At 45.1% G+C, this 18626-nt stretch overlaps 2 protein-coding genes across 2 annotated transcripts in view; both read right to left on the reverse strand.

Moving 5' to 3' along the window:
* Positions 1-18626, reverse strand: part of LRRC1 (leucine rich repeat containing 1) — a 131040-nt gene that overhangs the window by 33654 nt on the left and 78760 nt on the right. Inside the window, exons 3-4 of the mRNA XM_061146374.1 lie at positions 16917-16995; positions 12997-13086 (exon numbers count right to left, since the gene is read on the reverse strand). Coding sequence (XP_061002357.1) covers positions 12997-13086; positions 16917-16995 — 169 coding nt within the window. The remainder of the gene's footprint in view (positions 1-12996; positions 13087-16916; positions 16996-18626) is intronic.
* Positions 1652-10823, reverse strand: LOC133059969 (uncharacterized). The gene is made up of 6 exons (XM_061147759.1): positions 10744-10823; positions 10231-10385; positions 9791-9996; positions 9381-9531; positions 7000-7197; positions 1652-1701 (listed from the first exon to the last, which is right to left on the reverse strand). Exons 1-6 carry the CDS (start codon positions 10776-10778, stop codon positions 1652-1654), a joined length of 795 nt encoding a protein of 264 aa, XP_061003742.1. The 5' UTR covers positions 10779-10823.

Here is an 18626-nt window from a genome sequence, read left to right on the forward strand (position 1 = left end):
CGAGAACTCCAGCTTCTGCTAATGTCACCAGAGTAACGCCCAGATTTGGAGGACTTTTACTTGTGATCCCACAGAACACAGGGAGTCAGATCAACACCCTAATCTGCCTTAATCCTCTGTCCTCCTGCCAACATCAAAGCCAGAATAGCAGGCACTGACGGCACTTCTCATAACATTAGAAAATGTAAATTTGATTTGCAGGAACAATGCATAATACACACACAAAACCCACTGGCTTGAAAATGTATTTGAACTATACATCTGAAAAGCACAAAATTGGTATCCCCTCCAATTTTCTAAAAATAATCTTGGAAATTTAGAAACTGAGTAACAGTCTCACAATTAAATCAAGAGGAAAAAAATAAAACCCTTCAGAATATATATTTTTTAAAAGTCAGTAACCCTGCTAATAAATAATTATGAATTTAATACCAAGACTTTTCCCCCAAAATGCAGCCAGGTGGAATAGCAATTTCCCAGTCCCACTGCTTCTGGGCCAAACCCTCACGTAGAAGAAATAACATGGGAGGGAGGGGGGACCACCCACTATGTGCCCCTAAGAGCAACCCATAGAAAAGGCAGAGACCGGACATTATAAGCCATGTAAAAGTAAAATCAAGGGCTTGGTTTTCAGTTTCAGCTGTTCCCAGAACCAGTTTTAAAGGGAAAGGTGATAACGATTTGGTTGTTTTCACATCTCTATTTTAAAAACCACTGACAGACCTGCCGCTGTAACTATTTAACGCTCATCACTTTCACATCTCTTTTGACCCACTAAAGACATCCACTAATGAAATGAAGGGGAACGTCCTTCTTTGCTTCCAAAGCTCCCTTCTTGGGCGCCATCAAGAGCATCTTGCAAAGCAGTGTCACCAGGCCCAGCTACTGACACCTCCTGCCTGAAGCAGAACAGAGCTGGGCCCGCCCGCCACCCGGGGCACCCCCTGGGGCGGGAGGCACGGGGTGGGGGTCCTGACTGTCATCTCCACGATGACCTCATCAAGAAAGCGAGGTCCGCTGCTGTGAGGTCCATCAGACAATGGCAAAGCCACAGCTCAAATCCGGTGAGAAAGCCAAGACCCTGCCCTCACCCTGTGTGCCTTAGGCACTCACGCGTGTCTGACTCTTTGCGACCCCATGGACTGTAGCCCACCAGGTTCCCGTGTCCATGGACTTCTCCAGGCAGGAATACTGGAGCAGGTTGCCACTTCCTTCTCCGCCCTCACTCTGAGGACCGCCATTCTTTGAAACTCTATAATTTATATCCCTCACAACTGCCTGGATCTGCTTGGCTGAAGTACTTCACCACGGTGCCTCGATTCCCATAAAATGAAGACAATCGTACCTACTACAGCCATTAGGGCATGATACATATTCCTTCCAGTTAACAGAGATGGTCTGATACGTTATTTCCTTGAGACGGCCCTGTGCCCAAGCAGTTATGCCTTCGTGAATGCTCGGTCACTCAGTCGTGTCCGACTCTTTCCGACCCTACAGACTGCAGCCTGCCAGGCTCCTCTGTCCCTGGAATTTTCCAGGCAAGAACACTGGAGTGGGTTGTCATTTCCTACTCCAGGGAAGTATAGTCAGGGGCCACACAAATGTGTGTGCCCCAAGGCGGAGTACCCAAAAAGACTGCTCCACAATTCTATCAACCACGGGAGCCATCCCCTCTGCCCAAAACCGCCTCCGAGAACAGGCCTGCAGATGGGGAGTGGCTGGCATGGGACAATTTTTAAGGATACATCATCCATAACTGGGGACTTGAGGGACAATGACGAATAAAAAGCAAGGACACTGGTTTGACTACAGACGCCCACCTCCCACATAAGCCCAAACCTCAGAGCATAACCTGGCCAGGTTATGATTTCAGGTTTCATTTCGATTATTAACTGATTCTCAAATGAAACCATGGGTTTGGCTCTCATCCGTACCCTGCCCTGGACAGTCCCAGGCCAGTGCGCAATCCTACCAGTCCCTCCAGAACAGAGTTCTCCAGACCATTCTAGGAAGAGCTGACATAAAACAGAGCCAGCTTGAATGCAGATCTGGACCAGAGACAGTAAGATCAAAATGCAAGGATGAATGACCTCTCCTGCCTTTTCTGAATATGGCATCTTCCATCAAGACTTCAGGATGGTGCCTTCCCTATGCAGGCAACCTGGTCAATTCCACTCCAGCATCTTTGCAAGGAAGGGACACACTGCTAAGAACTGACGCAGTCTGGGGACTTGAACTCAATTCTGTCTACTTCAGAGGCCAGGCTCTTAGCCACATGCATTTACCAGCTGCTGCAAAGATTAGACACTCGACAGGCAACGTGAGAATGGTTGTTAGTGCTCAACTACTAGTAACGACACCAGCAGAAACCGTATGACAGAGGCTGTTGCGAGTTCTTTCCAAGAATTAACTTTATGGATGAGAAAATGAAGGCACGAGAGGGCGCCTGAACAAGGTCTCCCACAGTGGGGAAGGGGCAGAGCCAGGACTCACCATGGCATCTGCATTTTCAGTCACCATTTTCTGCTCTCACCCTTGAGTTTGTGAGGTCCACTTTGTGAATAGGGAATACAGTATTTGTGAATATTTGTGATGTAGTACTAATACATTGGGCCTTCCAAGGTGGCTCAGTGTTAAGGAATCTGTCTGTCAATGAAGGAGACGCTGGATCAATCCCTGAGTCAGGAAGATCCCCTGAAGGAAGGCAACCCACTCCGGGATTCTTGCCTGGAGAACCCCATGGACACAGGAGCCTGGCGGGCTAAGTCCATGGGGTCACAAAGAGTCAGACACGACTGAATGACTAAACAGCAGCAGCAGTATAATACATTAATAAACATGCAGAACAAATATTCAGGAATGAGTTGGCTCCCACCTCTGTCCTGCGTCTATCCAGTCTCCTACCACCTAGACCCTTTCTCACGGGAAATAAACCTTCTCACGGAAAATAACCCTTTCTGTTAGTTATTTATGCATTTACCCACAGTTGCCTTTTATGCAAAGAAAAAGGGGTATGAATATATAGCCTTAGCTTCCTTTATTCATACAAAAGGCAGCATCTTATACAAAGGAGGTTTTTTACTTTCTTATCAACAGATAATACACACAGGTTTTTTTTTTTTAATTGCATGGTAATTTGGAATCTATACAGACCTTACTTTTTTTAAACCGCTCCCCCAGTAACAGATATTTTACCCTTAAATTTTAATTCTCGGAAAATTAAATTTCTGTGTAATGTCATCAGGATGACCTCCTACACAAGCCACTATTTTCTATCTTTCCTTCACTCCCACCATTTTTACCATCAAATGGGGTTTAACTTTTTCTTTTTTTTAATACTATTTATTTGGCCATGCCAGGTCCTCGCTGTGGCACGGGGGCTTCCTCTAGCTGGCATCAGGCCCCGGAGCGCCCCAGGCTCAGCAGCTCAGCGCACAGGTTTCGCTGCTCTGTGGCACGTGAGGTCTTAGCTCCCCACCCAGGGGACTGAACCTGTGTCCTCTGCACTGGAAGGCGAACTCTTAACCAGTGAACTACCACGGAAGTCCCCCAATTAGGGTTTAAAAAAAGAAAGACAAAATCCTAACAAGCTTCTGCAGGAAGAGAGTGCAGAAGCCTTTGCTGCCAGCAGCTGACAGTCCTTGAGAGCACGCACAAGAGTTCACTCCGCTGTAAGCCAACACGCAGGCCAACTGTATTTTTAGGATTCTATTTCAGGGACTGGATGAGGGGTTACTTAAAAAAAAAAAAAAATTTACATCTGTCCTCCACTGTATTTTAAAAATTCCTTTCTAAACCACTTGGATTTTTTTTCCCCCTATTTTGGTGGCCAATATCATTAAGAAAGTAAAGAGTAAAATAAATTAAGGTGCCCCCAAGCAAACAAATGACAGTACACTATTAAACCATTAAAATATAAAATCTGTAAACATTTATGGCAATACTTTTCAACTAGGATGAGGGAAGTGCTTACATATACACAGTATTTCTGCTTTTTTAGTACCAGATTAGTATTAATAAGAGAACTCTGGTTACAAACTTCCTTGTGGTGTTGCTCTAGAAAATTTTCTAAAAATCTTTCATTTTATTTTTGGAGCAATAAATATTTACAGAAATTCCCAAGGGCCTCAAAAAAAAAGAGAGTATTAAATACAGTAATAGTTTTCAAAAAGACTGATTCTTTTCAGGCAGCATGTACTAACAGGTCACCATTCCCAAGGGCAGCAGACACAAAATCACACCCACATGCTCGACTTCAATCTGCCAGAGAACCCGGGGCTTATCTGCTTGTTCTACTTCTACTAGCAAATGGTCACAATCCAATCTTTATTGGTGATAACCATTCAGTGACTGACCACTGGGTTTTGGGCACCATACCAATCTATTACACATATTTCTTCTTCTTAAAGAATGCTATTCTTTGAGGAGAAAATTTAATTAAATAGAGATGTCTAGATATATTTAGGCTGACTCATCTTTTTTTTGATGGTACCAGTTTCTTTAACAGCAAAGGATATGGAATCTCATGAAGCCAGATACACAAAGCCAAACAGAGCAGCTTGCTCATGATGGAGGCAGAGGCTCCCCAGATTCTCACAATTCTCCCTGAGTTCCCCACCCTCCCCGACTCCACAACATCTGGACGTTTTGGAGGCTCTGGCTCTGTGTACCTGCTTATCACCAGGTGCCAGTAACTGAGACGAAATGATCTTAGCACATTGCTGGTGAGGCTACACTACAGAGGATTTCCTTTAAGAATAGTGTAGATCCATTTCCTAGGTATAGCATCACCCCTCAGCAGCACCAGGCTTCTTCAAGTTTGTCTAGTGTCTCTTCTTTTTTATTATTATTTAGATACATTTCACATACTATAATATCCACCGTTATAATGTGTACTATTCAGTGGTTTTCATCATATTCACAAGATTGTACAAACACATCACCACAACCTAATTTCTAGAAAATTTCTATCATCCAAAAAGAAACTTCACACCCATCACAAGTCAATTCTTTCTAGGAGGGGTTTAAAGAGGTCTTCATAAAGCACAAATATGCCAAAAGTTTCATGAATTAGAAAATGAGGGCTGGGGAAGGGAGGAGGAGATTCATGTGCCCAGCGGGGCATCCTACAGCAGAGGGGATGCAGCTTCCCACAGGACGAGACCAAGTTCAAACCCCCCAGTGAGTTACACACACATGTACACACACACCCTGCTCCCACCATCCCACCCTATTCTTGCCCCAGTCACAGGCAACCACTAATTTCTGTCTCTATGAGCTTGCTTCTGCTGAACATCTCATATGAATGAAATGGTACAATATGTGACCTTGCTGCCTGGCTTCCCTACAGAACATGTTTCCTAGGTTCATCCACACTGGAGCATGTGTAGCTACCCCATTGGTTTTTTATGGTTGAGTAATACTCCATCACATGGGAATAGCATATTTTGTCTATCGGTTCCTCCACTGATGATAAATTTGAATTGTTTCTGCCTTTTGGCTATCATGAATGATGCTCCTATGAACATTTGTACACCCTTTTTTTATAGACATATGTTTTCGGTTCTCTCAGGTAAACATGACTAGCAGTGGAACTACTGGGTCATATAGTAACCAGGTTCAACTTTTTGAGGAAGGACCTACTCCCTTAAATGAGGGCTGCACCCTTTTTATTGAAGTATACTTGATTTATAGTACTGTGTTAAGTTCAAGTATACAGCAAAGTGATTCAGTTATATACATATATACATATGCATGCATGCATGCTAAGTCACTTCAGCCCTGTCCAACTCTTTGTGACCCCATGGACTGTAGCCCGCCAGGCTCCTCCATCCATGGGGATTCTCCAGGCAAGAACTCTGGAGTGGGTTGCCATGCCCTCCTCCGGGGGTCGAACCCACGTCTCTTACGTATCTTGTGCTAGCAGGTGGGTTCTTTACCACTAGTGCCACCTGGGAAGTAGTGTGTATCTGATTTTTTAAAAATATTTATTATTCTCATCATCATGGCCGCACAGGCTCTTTGTTGCTGGGCGGGGGGCCTCTGCTATTGCAGAGCACGGGCCTAATGTGTGTGGGCTTCAGTAGTTGCGGCATGTGGGCTTAGTTGCCCCACAGCATGTTTGATTTTGGTTCCCCAGCCAGGGATCGAACCCATGTCCCCTGCTTTGGAAGGCAAGTTCTTAACCCCTGGACTACCACGGAAGTCCCAGTAGTGTGCATCTATTCAGCCCAGTCCCCTGACTTATCCCTCGCTGCCTTTCCCCTTTGGTAACCAAAAGTTTGTCTTGTCTGTTTGCAAGACTGTTTTCGTTTTATAAATAACTCCATTTGTACTATTTTTTAGATTCCACAGAAAAATGCTATATTTGTCTTTCTCTGTCTGACCTACTTTACTTAGTACGATAATCTCTAGGTCTATCCATGTTGCTACAACTAATTTCAAGAAAAATATTTTCACTATCAACAAGCTCTTTTGAGAGGAAAGTTCTTTTACACTTTGTACCAAATTTTCAAAAATTCTTAAAGTAAATTCCTCTTTCCTGGCTTGACCAGTGGAATATTCCAGGTGTTTTTAGTGATAGTAAGAAATAAAAAAGTCATTGTCACTTGGCACTGTTTTCAAGGGCTCATCTGAAAACTCAGTTTTATTGAGAGAGTTTTCATAAAGCCCATCCGAGACCTGGAATTCTCCTCTCAAAGGTCTACGAAGGCCTCCCTCCTCCCCACCGCCCTTCCTGCCTCCCTGGCACCTTCAATGACAAAGCCCTTTACTTAACTTTACCCCAACTCTTTCTAGGAGGGACTTAAAGAGGTCTTCATAAAGCACAAGTAGGCCAAAAGTTTCATGAATTAGAGAATGAGGGCTGGAGAAGAAGGAGGAGATTCTTGTGCCCAGCGGGGCATCCTACAGCAGAGGAAATGCAACTTACTACAGGCCGAGACTAAGTTCAAACCCCGCGGTGAGACACACACGGGCAGATGACTTGCCCCACCTTACAGACAAAGCTAACAGCGTGGGGCGGCGCCCAGTACTCAGCGAGTGGGAGCCGTAGCGGGACAGGAGTGCCGATGCCCCCACCCTGCCCCCTGGCCCCGCACGCCAGCAGCATCACCCCCCCCAGGTCCCCGGGTCCCTTCACCACATGGAAACCAACACAGCTGCTCCTGCTGATCATGGGAACCAGCTCTGAGCTTTCTGGCAACAAAAGCAGAAAGGGAAATGTGATAAATGTCAGAACTGTTATTAAAAGGAAGAAGCTTACGGCTCTCCCAGTGAGGCATTTTTTCCCCTAAAGATGTGTATTTTTAAAATCTCTGTAACGACTCCTTACCTGGGGGAAAGTAAGCAACATTAATTGGTAATAACTATTCTTCAGTAGGAGGAGGGTGTGGGAACCCACTTCAGTATTCCTGCCTAGAGAATCCCATGGGCAGACGAACCTGGCGGGCTACAGTCTGTGGGGTCGCAAAGTGTCGGACACGACTGAATGACTAACACACATTCTTCAGGAGAAGGTTTCAGGGCAACAGAAGCAGGTTCTTTTCATAGTTGTTTCTTTAGGCCAGCTTTTTATAGAAACGGTATAGCATTCAGCCCAAGAAGGGACTTTGCAGGAATAGGCTAACGTGGTCCCAGCACAAAGCTTCTGGAATCCACCTGGATCACCTACGACGTCAGTTTGGAACCCAGCAGCATGGAGGAGAAAACACCGTTGTGTCTCACCCACGAATTCGTCCAGCGTGTCAGAGCCACGGCAGGGTCGGTCCAGACACAGAGAGGGGCTCAAGACCCAGAGCTCCACGGCTCCAGGAGACAAGGTGGAGCCAGCGCACATGCTAACCCCGCGCACACGCACGCACACACACACACACACACACACGCACTGCCCTTCTCCGTGCAGACAAAGGACTCCAGTGCTGAGCGTGTGGGCGATCCAGAGATCAGCAATCTGTGAGCCTGGGGTCTCCTTCATCTCTCCCAGTCACTAGAGAAGGTTTCACAGAAGAGCTAGAACTTCAGCCTTTAGGTGGGGGAAAACCTCAGCCAGTCTGGATAGTGAGCAGTCAGGTAAAAACTTTTAAATTCACTTTCGTGAGAGGATTTGAAGTGATCTACAACCCAGTGAAAACTGATGCTACAGCGAGCAAGCACTGCCAAGCGTCTGAAACAGATCACCGAACCACGTAAAACACACATGCAGCAGGCTTTGAAATGCAAACATATATGCAACACAGATACAAAAAATTCAGAAGCTAATAGCAGAACTGTGCTGGTACAAGCAGGGGCTAGCAGGGACCACCCACCAGAGCCCTGGTCCATACTCTCCACAGGACCTGGGAAAGACTTCTAGAAACCCCTGTGGACCAGACAAGGCGGAGTTTGAGAACCACTGGTCTCTGGTTTAAGTGACTCCCAACTATGATGTTCTAGAGGGCGGTCCCCACACATTTAAGAGTAAATCCTCACACTTATATTTATTGTAAAATAAGATATATAGATACACTATGTACCAATATATTGCATAATTATAAAATATATAAAAAGAAAGAAATTTAAGTAGAAAATAAAAACAAAAGAAAAGTATTCTTAAATATTTTATTAGCGATACAAAAATCTTTTGGGCTCTTATTAGTGAAAGCAATGAGACTAAAAATACTATATTATGTAGTAAATACTCTGTTTTACATTTAGGAACAAAACTGATCCTAAATGATTCACTGTGATACTCGTTTAATGGTGTAACAAGTGAAAAAGATACCTTACAAAGTCACATTGATCCAGGGACTTCGCTGGCAGTCCAGTGGTTAGGACCCGGCGCTTCCACTGCAGGGGGCTCAGGTTTGATCCTTGGTCGGGGAACTAAGATTCTACATGCCTCAGCCCAGCCAAAATATTTTCTTTTTAAGTTACACTGATCCAAGAACTGTGTCATCAGCTGCACTTACTAAATCATCCATTAGTAATTTTTAAAAATTTCTTCTGATTATGGAAAGGTCTTTGCTAAAATTCAGATGATAAATTCCCATCATCCCCAACATCAAACACTTGTTCATTAAGACTCATCAGAAAGTGTATTTTTAACAAAGAGGTTTTTAAACACTCACTGAAAGTCAGCTAGTTTCCTGCTCCTTGTTAAATACCACCTTTCCTTTGAAGATCCAAGTAATTATGGACAGGCCATCACAGAAGAGGGTCAGCAAATCCGGGACACTTTTATTCTAGTGACAGCAAAATGTATACTTTTGCATGAAGTAGCTGGTATCCCTCTCTGGTGGTTTAAAAGATTTTCATCATCATTCCTCATCTTGTTACAGAGTATTGCAAAGATTCAACTGCTTGAGAGACTTGCTTCATCACAGTAACCACAGGAAGGTTACCTGGCTCGGAGCCACGCCCTGCGGGACAGGAACCACCCGTGCAATGCTGGCTGCTGCTCCGCACCAACAGCTGAGGCTGCAGACTCGCAAGAGCCCAAACAGCGCACTCAGCACCCCACGGCAGCAGCTCAGGTCCTGTGCACCGGGGGAACTGCGGGAGCCCCGCAGAAGGTTCTGTATGAGAAAGACACGCAGCAAAACGCTACCCCGTGAACCAGCAGTTCAGCTTCCACACGGGACACTGAGCGTCCGTCGATAACAGCGCATCTTTGCAAAGCAGTGACAAATGCTGCCTGGTGCCCATCAGGTCCCCCCCTGACGTTTCAGAATGCAATACAAATATTCAGTCTCTCAATGTACATGACTGCTTTTTCACACAGTGACTAGGCTGTTAGCAGAGAAATGCTTACCAAGCTGTTTGGACCTGCCTCCTTAACAAGTGAACTGTTAGGTGTCCCAGGGGGAACCAGGAGACAGTCGCTGAGGCTCTCAGGGCCGTGGGAGGCAGCTGTCCCACGGTGATGGGGGTAGAGTTGGGGAAAAGCAGGCCTGGGACCAGAAGAGCCGGACTCCAGCTCCAGCTCTGCCTTCAATGCCCAAACGCCCTCCAAACTGCCTGTTGGCAAATCACACAGGAGGGAACAGGGTGTCCTCAGTTGCAAGGTCCTGCAAGGGAGCTTGTCCTAAAGGCTGGGCTCTCTCCCCCAGGCGGGACACGCCTACCCCGCCCTGGAGAAATCCACAGCTTTCTCAGTTAAGGCCACCTGCCCACACCAGGTAACAAAAGGAGAAACCAGGTTCCCATCGTCACCAGAGGCTGAAAGGACCGACACTGAGGTGTCTGCCTCACCTGACCAAAGCGGCAGGGTGAACTCACGCCCGGCCCTCCACGTCAGCACCCACAGGGACAGTGGGGAGTGCCCATCAGGCAAGTGGCCATTCAACGTCCTTTTCACGCTTTCTGCAGCACTTGCTGTTTGTGCCCCATTTACAATACCATCCTGTCTGAAAAGTATTCTGGTCACTAAATATTTGGTTAAATGCTCCAAAGCAACCATGTGGGAATCCTCTGGGAAACTGCAGAGTCCCTCCCAATGAGGACACGCTAAGCGGCTTCAGCCGTGTCTGACTCTTTGTCACCCTACAGACTGCAGGCTCCTCCGTCCATGGGATTCTCCAGGCAAGAACACTGGAGTGGGTGGCCATGCCCTCCTCCAGGGGATCTTCCGACCCAGGGATTGAACCTGAGTCTCTAACGTCTCCTGCGCTGGCAAGTGGGTTCTTTACCACTAGCATCACCAGGGAAGCCCCCTCAGTGAGGAAAGCTGGTATCAAATGATGATCTGTTTAAGGTAGAAAATACTTATGCCAACAGGAGGTATCCTGGATGGTCAGCATCTCAGCAGCGTCAGGCGCCTTTCAGCACAGTCCAGGACACCAGAGGAACCCAGTCATCCCAGGGAGGAACCTGCTCTCCCTTTCTTTCTGCTTGGTGAAAACGGACACACAAACCCTAAGTCCAACAGGCAGAAACAACAGAGTCTCTTACTAAGGTAACAAACACCGCCAGGAACGTGAAACTTCCCATTTCCCATTAGGTTTCACCATCTGAGCTAACACGAATCAGTTGATTCACTTGTCTGCCCACTATTCTTGCTTTTTGGGTGATCAATCACCACAGGGTTCAAGCTCACAGTGGTATTAAGATTTTGGAAACAAACAGTATATAAAAGGCTATAATATTAAGTTTGATTAGGTCTAAACTAAAAAAACTGCCCTTATTGTTGACAGCAACTGCAGATACACAAGAAATTCTGAACACTGACAAAAACCAGCACAGGTATGAACAGAAAAGGTGGCATAAAAAATACTGTAAACTATCCTAAAAGGATTATCAAGTAGCATTTTCCATGAAAACAGTGCAGTGAGGGGTGTGAGCAACACTCTGGTTATAAATAAGAACGTGCTTTCTCTCAAAGCATGAAACCTGTTTAAAAAGACACAAACGAGGGGATGGATGGAGCAGCCGCCTGGCCAGTGGGAGAGTGGAGGAGGGGCTCAGAGAATTAGACTCCAGAGACCTGAGGGCAGGAGGCGGGCAAGGTCAATATTTATGTGGCTAGTGCATTAATTAGAAATACATGAAGCCTGACACAGCAGGCGTGCAGGGCATGATTACTGACTAAAAGTCGCTCAGTCGTGTCTGACTTTTTGCGACCCCATGGACTCTACAGTCCACGGAATTTCCCAGGCCAGAAATCTTGAGTGGGTAGCCTTTCCCTTCTCCAGGGGATCTTCCCAACCCAGGGATCGAACCGGGGTCTCCGGCATCGCAAGCAGATTCTTTACCAGCTGAGCTATCAGGGAAGCCCATCTTAGCACGTATTAAATCAGATGACTGCTGGAACACTTTTCAAATATACATATTAACAAAAATACAAAAAAAAAAAAGTTTCCACAAAAACATAATGACTGCTTTCATCACGGCAAAACACCGCTATTTCCTCCACAAAGGGTACCATGAACTCAGGGTGCTGGGACCTTCCTGTGTCTATCCTGTCCTGGAGCTAAAAGGGTGGAGTTCTTAATCAGCACATATGCTGGCTCAGGGTCCAAACATCCGCATGAACCGCAGAGAAACCCGGGCCTGCAGCAGAAACGGGGCAGCCAGCCGTCCCCCACTTGCAAGGAGGGGACATGGCGGACTGCAGACACCGGGGAAGAAAACCTGTGCAGGAGAGACCCAGATACACTGCAGTTCCCAAAGAGCGAGCCCCGGTTTCATCTCAGAACTTAGGCAGGACAGGTAAGCATCAGAGAAATCCTTTGTGACTGCAGGACACGCTGGTCCACCAGCGCTGGCCGGCCATGGTGGGCTTTCAAGTGGTCAAGCATGAGCCACCTGCTTCAAGCCACTATTCGTCCTGAAGGGATGGACAGAAGATCTGCTAAGATAATTCCATCCATCAGTTCATCCATGGGAATGTGCAAGAGAACAGATTCACCAGCATACAGTTCCCTCGAAGGAGCCTGCATCTCTTGCCACGGCTATGCTCCCCCTCGGGAGCCAGCATGGGACCGGGCCGGGCCAGTCCCTGCCCGCCCTGCTCCTTCCCCTCCCGACACAGCCTCGCCACGCCTCGCCCCTCCCCGTTCCAAGCCTGCTCTCCAGACCCACCACCCTCACTCCCTGTCCCCAGATCCACGGTGCACAACCTGTCAGACAGAGCGGCTGTATAAGGTACATGCTGGACGTTTTCAATAAAATTACTAGGAGCGGTCATTCCTAACAGTATTTAATATCCACCTATATGACACATGCTACTTCGCTTCAATTAACTACTCTAGAATCCATCCATTTAGAGAAACACTCCAAACAAATTAGGTTCTTCACTAGTAACAAGTAGCAGCATCCTTTTTAATTAAAATTCAGGGTCAACTGGATGCAAAACACACAGAAACTGGTTGTGATCTTTTCTGAGGGGGAAACCGAAGACTGGATGAACAGCTTTCTGAGTAGATGTGAAACCACAGCCAAAACAGGGAAGGAGGTGGGGTTGATACAAATGCCCATTCACCCTGATATATGCAAACTTCACATAAAAACTTAACTTACTTGCCAATATTTTCAGGTAGAGACTGCAGGGAGATGTCATTTACAGAAAGACATGTCAAATTCTGTAATTCAGGAAAGCTTTCTGGCAATCTAAAAAAAACAACAGAAAATGTTATAAGTGATAAAGAGAAGTGCATATATAGTGTATAGTGAACATAATTATAATGATTTCTTCTATTTGCTGATTGAAATAACCTCCTAGAATTATATTATACGTGGCATATTTGTCTTGTCTTTCTAACTATAAGGAAAAAAAATAAGGACTTGGTCGACCTAGCAGTACAGGAACATGATAAATACTTGTTGACAGAGTGACCCAGAAATAAAGAGGGAAGACATACAAACTGTAAGAATAAAGAAGAAAAAGTGTCATGAGCCTACTGAGCACTCTATGAAAGAAAATGATAAATACTTCCTGAAGTTGAAAGTGCCTAAGAGTGAAAATACTTTATTGATTAACAGAAGACGGAAATTTTAGCCTACAAGATTATCATAAAACATAAGACAGCTGCTTGATTTTTTTTCTATAGTTTATAATACCCAGAGCAAAGCTACAGAGTACCTACAACTGATCAGCTGACGGCCAATTGCTACTTTCTTCATATTTTTCTTTTGATTTGATCTAAGATGCCAATCATGTGAGATGATTATATGTTTCACAACGTTCTACACAAAAAAGAAATTCTGTATACTTCTCTTAGACTCTACTGAAAAAAGAATATTCAAAATAAAATTATTATTTAAATAAAGAAAATTTACTTTCACTATTTCTATGGTTACCAGTATCTGGGGCTTAAAAACCACCAACTGAAGGCAAAAAGATCTCATCGCATCTAAAATGTGGAAGGTCCTTATACATAAATCTGCTAAGATGGAGAAGAGAACACATAACTCATTTTTTTGCATAGAGTAGTGAGGGCTTCTTGCCTTAGTGATAGCCTCTAGATTAGAGTCTTTCATTTCTTTTCTCTTTCTAGGTTCCTTTTTTAAAAAACAAATCCTATGCTGTATGACATTTAATATAGACAATTCTATGAGAGTATCAATGAGGGCTTTCATAATTGATGAAATACATTCTCAGGAATGGTTTTTACAAACTTGCAAACTCTTCCACTGTGGAAAATTCTTAAAGAGATGGGAATACCAGACCACCTTACCTGCCTCCTGAGAAATCTGCATGCAACTCAAGAAGCAATAGTCAGAACCGGACATGGAATAATCGACTGGTTCAAAATTGGGAAGGGAGTATGTCAAAGGCTGTATATTGTCACCCTGCTTATTTAACTTATATGTAGAGTACATCATGCGAAATGCCAAACTGGATGAATCACAAGCTGGAATCAATACTGCTGGGAGAAATATCAATAACCTCAGATATGCAGATGAGACTACCTTTATGGCAGAAAGTGAAGAAGAACTAAAGAGCCTCTTGATGAAAGTGAAAGAGAAGAGTGAAAAGCTGGTTTAAAACTCAACATTCAGAAAATGAAGATCATGGCAGCTGGTTCCATCACTTCATGGCAAATAGATGGGGGAACAATGGAAACAGTGACAGACTATTTTCTTGGGCTCCAAAATCACTGCAGATGGTGACTGCAGCCATGAAATTAAAAGACGCTTACTCCTTGGAAGAAAAACTATGACAAACCTAGATGGTGTATGAAAAAGCAGAGACATTACTTTGCCCACAAAGGTTCATTTAGTCAAAGCTATAGTTTTTCCAGTAGTCATGTATGGATGTGAGAGTTGGACCATAAAGAAGGCTGAAAGCCGAAGATTTGACGCTTTTGAACTGTGGTGTTGGAGAAGGCTCTTGAGAGTCCCTTGGACAGCAAGGAGATCAAACGAGTCCATCCTAAAGGAAATCAGTCCTGAATATTCATTGGAAGGACTGATGCTAAAGCTGAAACTCCAATACTTTGGCCACCTGATGTGAAGAACTGACTCACTGGAAAAGACCCTGATGCTGGGAAAGATTAAAAGCAGGAGGAGAAGGGGACAAGAGAGGATGAGATGGTTGGATGGCATCACCGACTCAATAGACATGAGTTTGAGCAAGCTCTGCGAGTTGGTGATGGACAGGGAGGCCTGGCGTGCTGCAATCCATGGGGTCAGAAAGAGTCAGACACGACTGAGTGACTGAACAACAATAACCTCTTCCATGGTGTAACAGAGGTAAGTTTTTTTTTTTTTAATCTATAGCTCAAAAGATGCAACTTACCTGTTCTGAATTTTTGCCAGAAACTATATATATATACATATGATAATAATTTTAAAAGTAGCTTAAATGATCTTAAGTGTAAGGAAAATGTATTTTTAAGTGGCTGATTTTTTTTTACTGGCTGTTAACATCAAGAGCCAAGCTAGGGATGTGATGTGCTAGGATGAGAAAGGCCAGACTTACAGTGGGGAGAGAGGAAAGCTAGTCTGAGCTGTCGCTCGGCGGCTACGTGATCCTAAATGGTCGTTCCATCTCTTGGAGCCTCAGCTGCTTCAGTAATAAAATCCATAGGCCAAGCTGAATAATTTTTATGGTCCCTTCAACTCACAGATTCTTAACTCATAATTCTTGAAAGAACACGCCTGCCAAATTAAAATGGCTTTCCTTCAAGAAACCTGCCAAATAGGAGGCTAGATTGAAAACTCAGGAAGACCTCATATGATGCAATGTGTTCTGCTCCAGAGTTTTGAGATGATGGTAAAGTTACATGTCGGCAGACAATAGGGAAAAAAAAAAAAAGAAATGGAAAAGGGGATTAAGCAACTGAAGAGTTAACAGAAAACTTCAGGGCAGTATAGTATTTCTCAGCTGCCTTGAGCACAAGCAGCTCAGTTTGATTCCACAAACACTAGTTGAGGGCCCGCTCCTTTCCAGAGAGGACAGCTGGGCAGCAGACACCACCTGAGTGACAGGGGAAGACAGTGCAGTCCAGGAGCCCGGGTCGGAGGGATCACTCACATGCAGACTTCCAGTGCTATGAGAAAAGTGCGCAGAGAGCATCACAGAGCCTAGTGGGGGGCCGTGGGAGTCACCAGGAAAGGGTCCTGCAGAAATGTGATGCGTGGGCTGCATCTGACAGGTGAGTGAAGGGACTGGCACAGTTAAAGCAGAGGGGGAGGGAGATCAAGGACAGAGTCCTTTCTCACAGTGACACCAGGCCAGAGAAGGCAACTGAGGGCCGTGAAGGCCACAAGGCAGGCCGAGGTCAGACAGAGGGTGGAGGAGGCTCGCAGCACGGCGAAAGCTCCCACCTGACCTCCCAGGGATGGGAGCTATGGAAACGCCTGAGGAAGAGGGCCAGCCACACGGACAAGGATGGTCAGGACAGAGGACGAGACATATGACAGGGGTGAGTCAGAAAGCGATCGGGCTGGAGCTTATTAGAGCACTATTTTCCACAAAAATAAACACTATTAGTAACATAAAACTGAAATGCAAAGGAGAAAAAACAGAATTATTTTTAAAGACATATTTACTTCTTAAAAATAAGCAGGTATTAGGAAAAACAAAGTGAAATAGGGCATTCCCCAGCACTCCATACTCAAGAAGACCCAGGCAATTTTGAGACAGATGACTCCCAAGTTTTAACTTAATCCCAGTTTTTCTAGACACTTTAAACACAAACAGAAGGAATGGAAAGAAGAGTACCTTTCTTTCTTCTGAGGTTGCTTAGAGTCTGGAAAAATCTTAGAAATGGGCCCCCGTGGCCCAGAGACACCCCTGGGACAGACTCGAGAGAGCTGTCCCCGCACTGCTGTGTGGGCAGCAACTCGGTCACCCTGGCCTCACAGGCGCCTGGAACCCACCCGCTGCTGGGCTCTCGACCGAGCCAGGAGGCACGGTCGGACCTTAGTAGGGAGAAGGGAAAAGGGAAAAGGGACCTTAGTACTACGGTCAGAAAAGCAAGCAGAAAGGTTACCTAGTCAGTGGGTTTCCGCTGAAGTCAGCGATCTGTAGTGCTTTACAGAATGAGATGCTCTCTGGAATTTCAGGAATATCTGCAGAAGGAAAGAAAATGTCCATCACTGACCACCATTGTTGGCTGTTTTTATCGTCCTCGACATGGACCAGAAGTATCTGCACACTACTACCTCTGCTCAAATGTGGCGTGGATTTCCAAAGTACTTTTTCCACGTTTATATTTGCTTTCCTGATACAAGATATGTTCTGAACAGAAGCATGTTCAAGCAAAACACTAGAAACAATCCCCTCCACCGAGTCCCATCACCTCATCAAAAGTCACTGTTGTCACTCCCATGGGCTTTTCTCCCCCCATGTATTCATATGGTTTCATCAGTACAGAGTATTCTAAAGTACGCGTTTTTTACATTCGTTTATTTTTAATTGAAGAACCACTGTTTTACAATATTTTGTTGGTTTCTGCCATACATCAACATGAATCAGCCATAGTATACACATGTCCCCTCCCTCTTGAACCTTCCCCCACCTCCCACCCCATCCCACCCGTCTAGGTTGTCACAAGGCACCAGTCTGAGCTCCCTAAGTCACACTGCACATTTCCACTAGCTGTCTATTTTACATGTGATAATGTAATGTTCCCAGGCTGCTCTCTCCATGAATCCCACCCTCTCTTTCTCTCACTGTGTCCACAATTCTGCTATGTCTGTCTCCCTGTTACTGCCCTACAAATGGGTTCATCGGTACCATCTTTCTAGATTCCATACATATGAATGAACATACAACATTTGTTTTTCTAGGTTCTAGGTTCATCCGCCTCTTCAGAAGCGACTCAAATGCCCAACAATCCAGTACTGGGCATACACCCTGAGAAACATGATTGAAAAAGACACAGGCATCTCAGTGTTCACTGTAGCACTATTTACAACAGCCAGGATACAGAAGCACCTACATGTGCATCGACAGGCGAATGGATCAAGAAGCCGTGGTACATACAGACAATGGAACGTTACTCAGCCATAAAGTATGCATTTTTAAATTACAGATTTTCTTCTGATTATGAGCATAATCTGGAAAATACAGAAAAGTCCAAAGGTGGGGGGGGGGGGGGGGAACCACCAGCATTCCCATCACAGTGATGATGTTTTGTCCCAGTGCAGCTTTTATTTGTCACACGCAGACACAGAAGCGACTTGGTTCATGCTTCACTTTACGTTATTTTACAAACTTTCCCCTGTCATTATTTTTCCGAACAGTTCTCCATTCTCAGTGGCAGAAAAGCCCACTGCCTACCTCTTCATGCTCCATGTAACCAATCCCAATTGTCGGGCATTTAGGTTGTTCCCAAGGTCCTGAGGTGACAATCAGATCTCTGCTTGTTCCTGGGTATTTCCTCAGGCTGAGCTCCCGCGGGGTAATTGCTGTGCCAAAGGCGCCAACAGCATTTGACAAACGCTGTTAAACTGCCGACGAGGGGGCGAGGCACACGCTTGTGCTTCCACTGCCAAGTCAACATCTGCCCCTCTTTTCTGCCTCTTACATTTTAAAAACTGCCTGTGTTATTGTAAAACAGTTTGGTAACATTTTGTTTTCCATTCCTCTGATTACTAATGAGGCTGAATATTTTTCCCCATGTTTACCTGCCACTAAATGCTGCAATTCTTGAAATGACCAAAATTGCTATTTTAAGTTCTTCTTGTTTAAACCCTGA

This window comes from Dama dama, chromosome 7 (assembly GCF_033118175.1).
Source record: "Dama dama isolate Ldn47 chromosome 7, ASM3311817v1, whole genome shotgun sequence".
NCBI classification, from domain to species: Eukaryota; Metazoa; Chordata; class Mammalia; order Artiodactyla; family Cervidae; genus Dama; species Dama dama.

Bases quoted from the DNA above. Each gene is read 5' to 3' on its own strand.
- LOC133059969 (XM_061147759.1), bottom strand. From the start codon at position 10,778: ATGCTGACCATCCAGGATACCTCCTGTTGGCATAA. The intron at 9,997-10,230 runs GTGAGGCAGACA...ATTTGCCAACAG, and splicing joins CACCCTGCCGCTTTGGTCAG to GCAGTTTGGAGGGCGTTTGG. The intron at 1,702-6,999 runs GTAAGGTGGGGC...CCCCATCTGCAG, and splicing joins CCACGCTGTTAGCTTTGTCT to GCCTGTTCTCGGAGGCGGTT.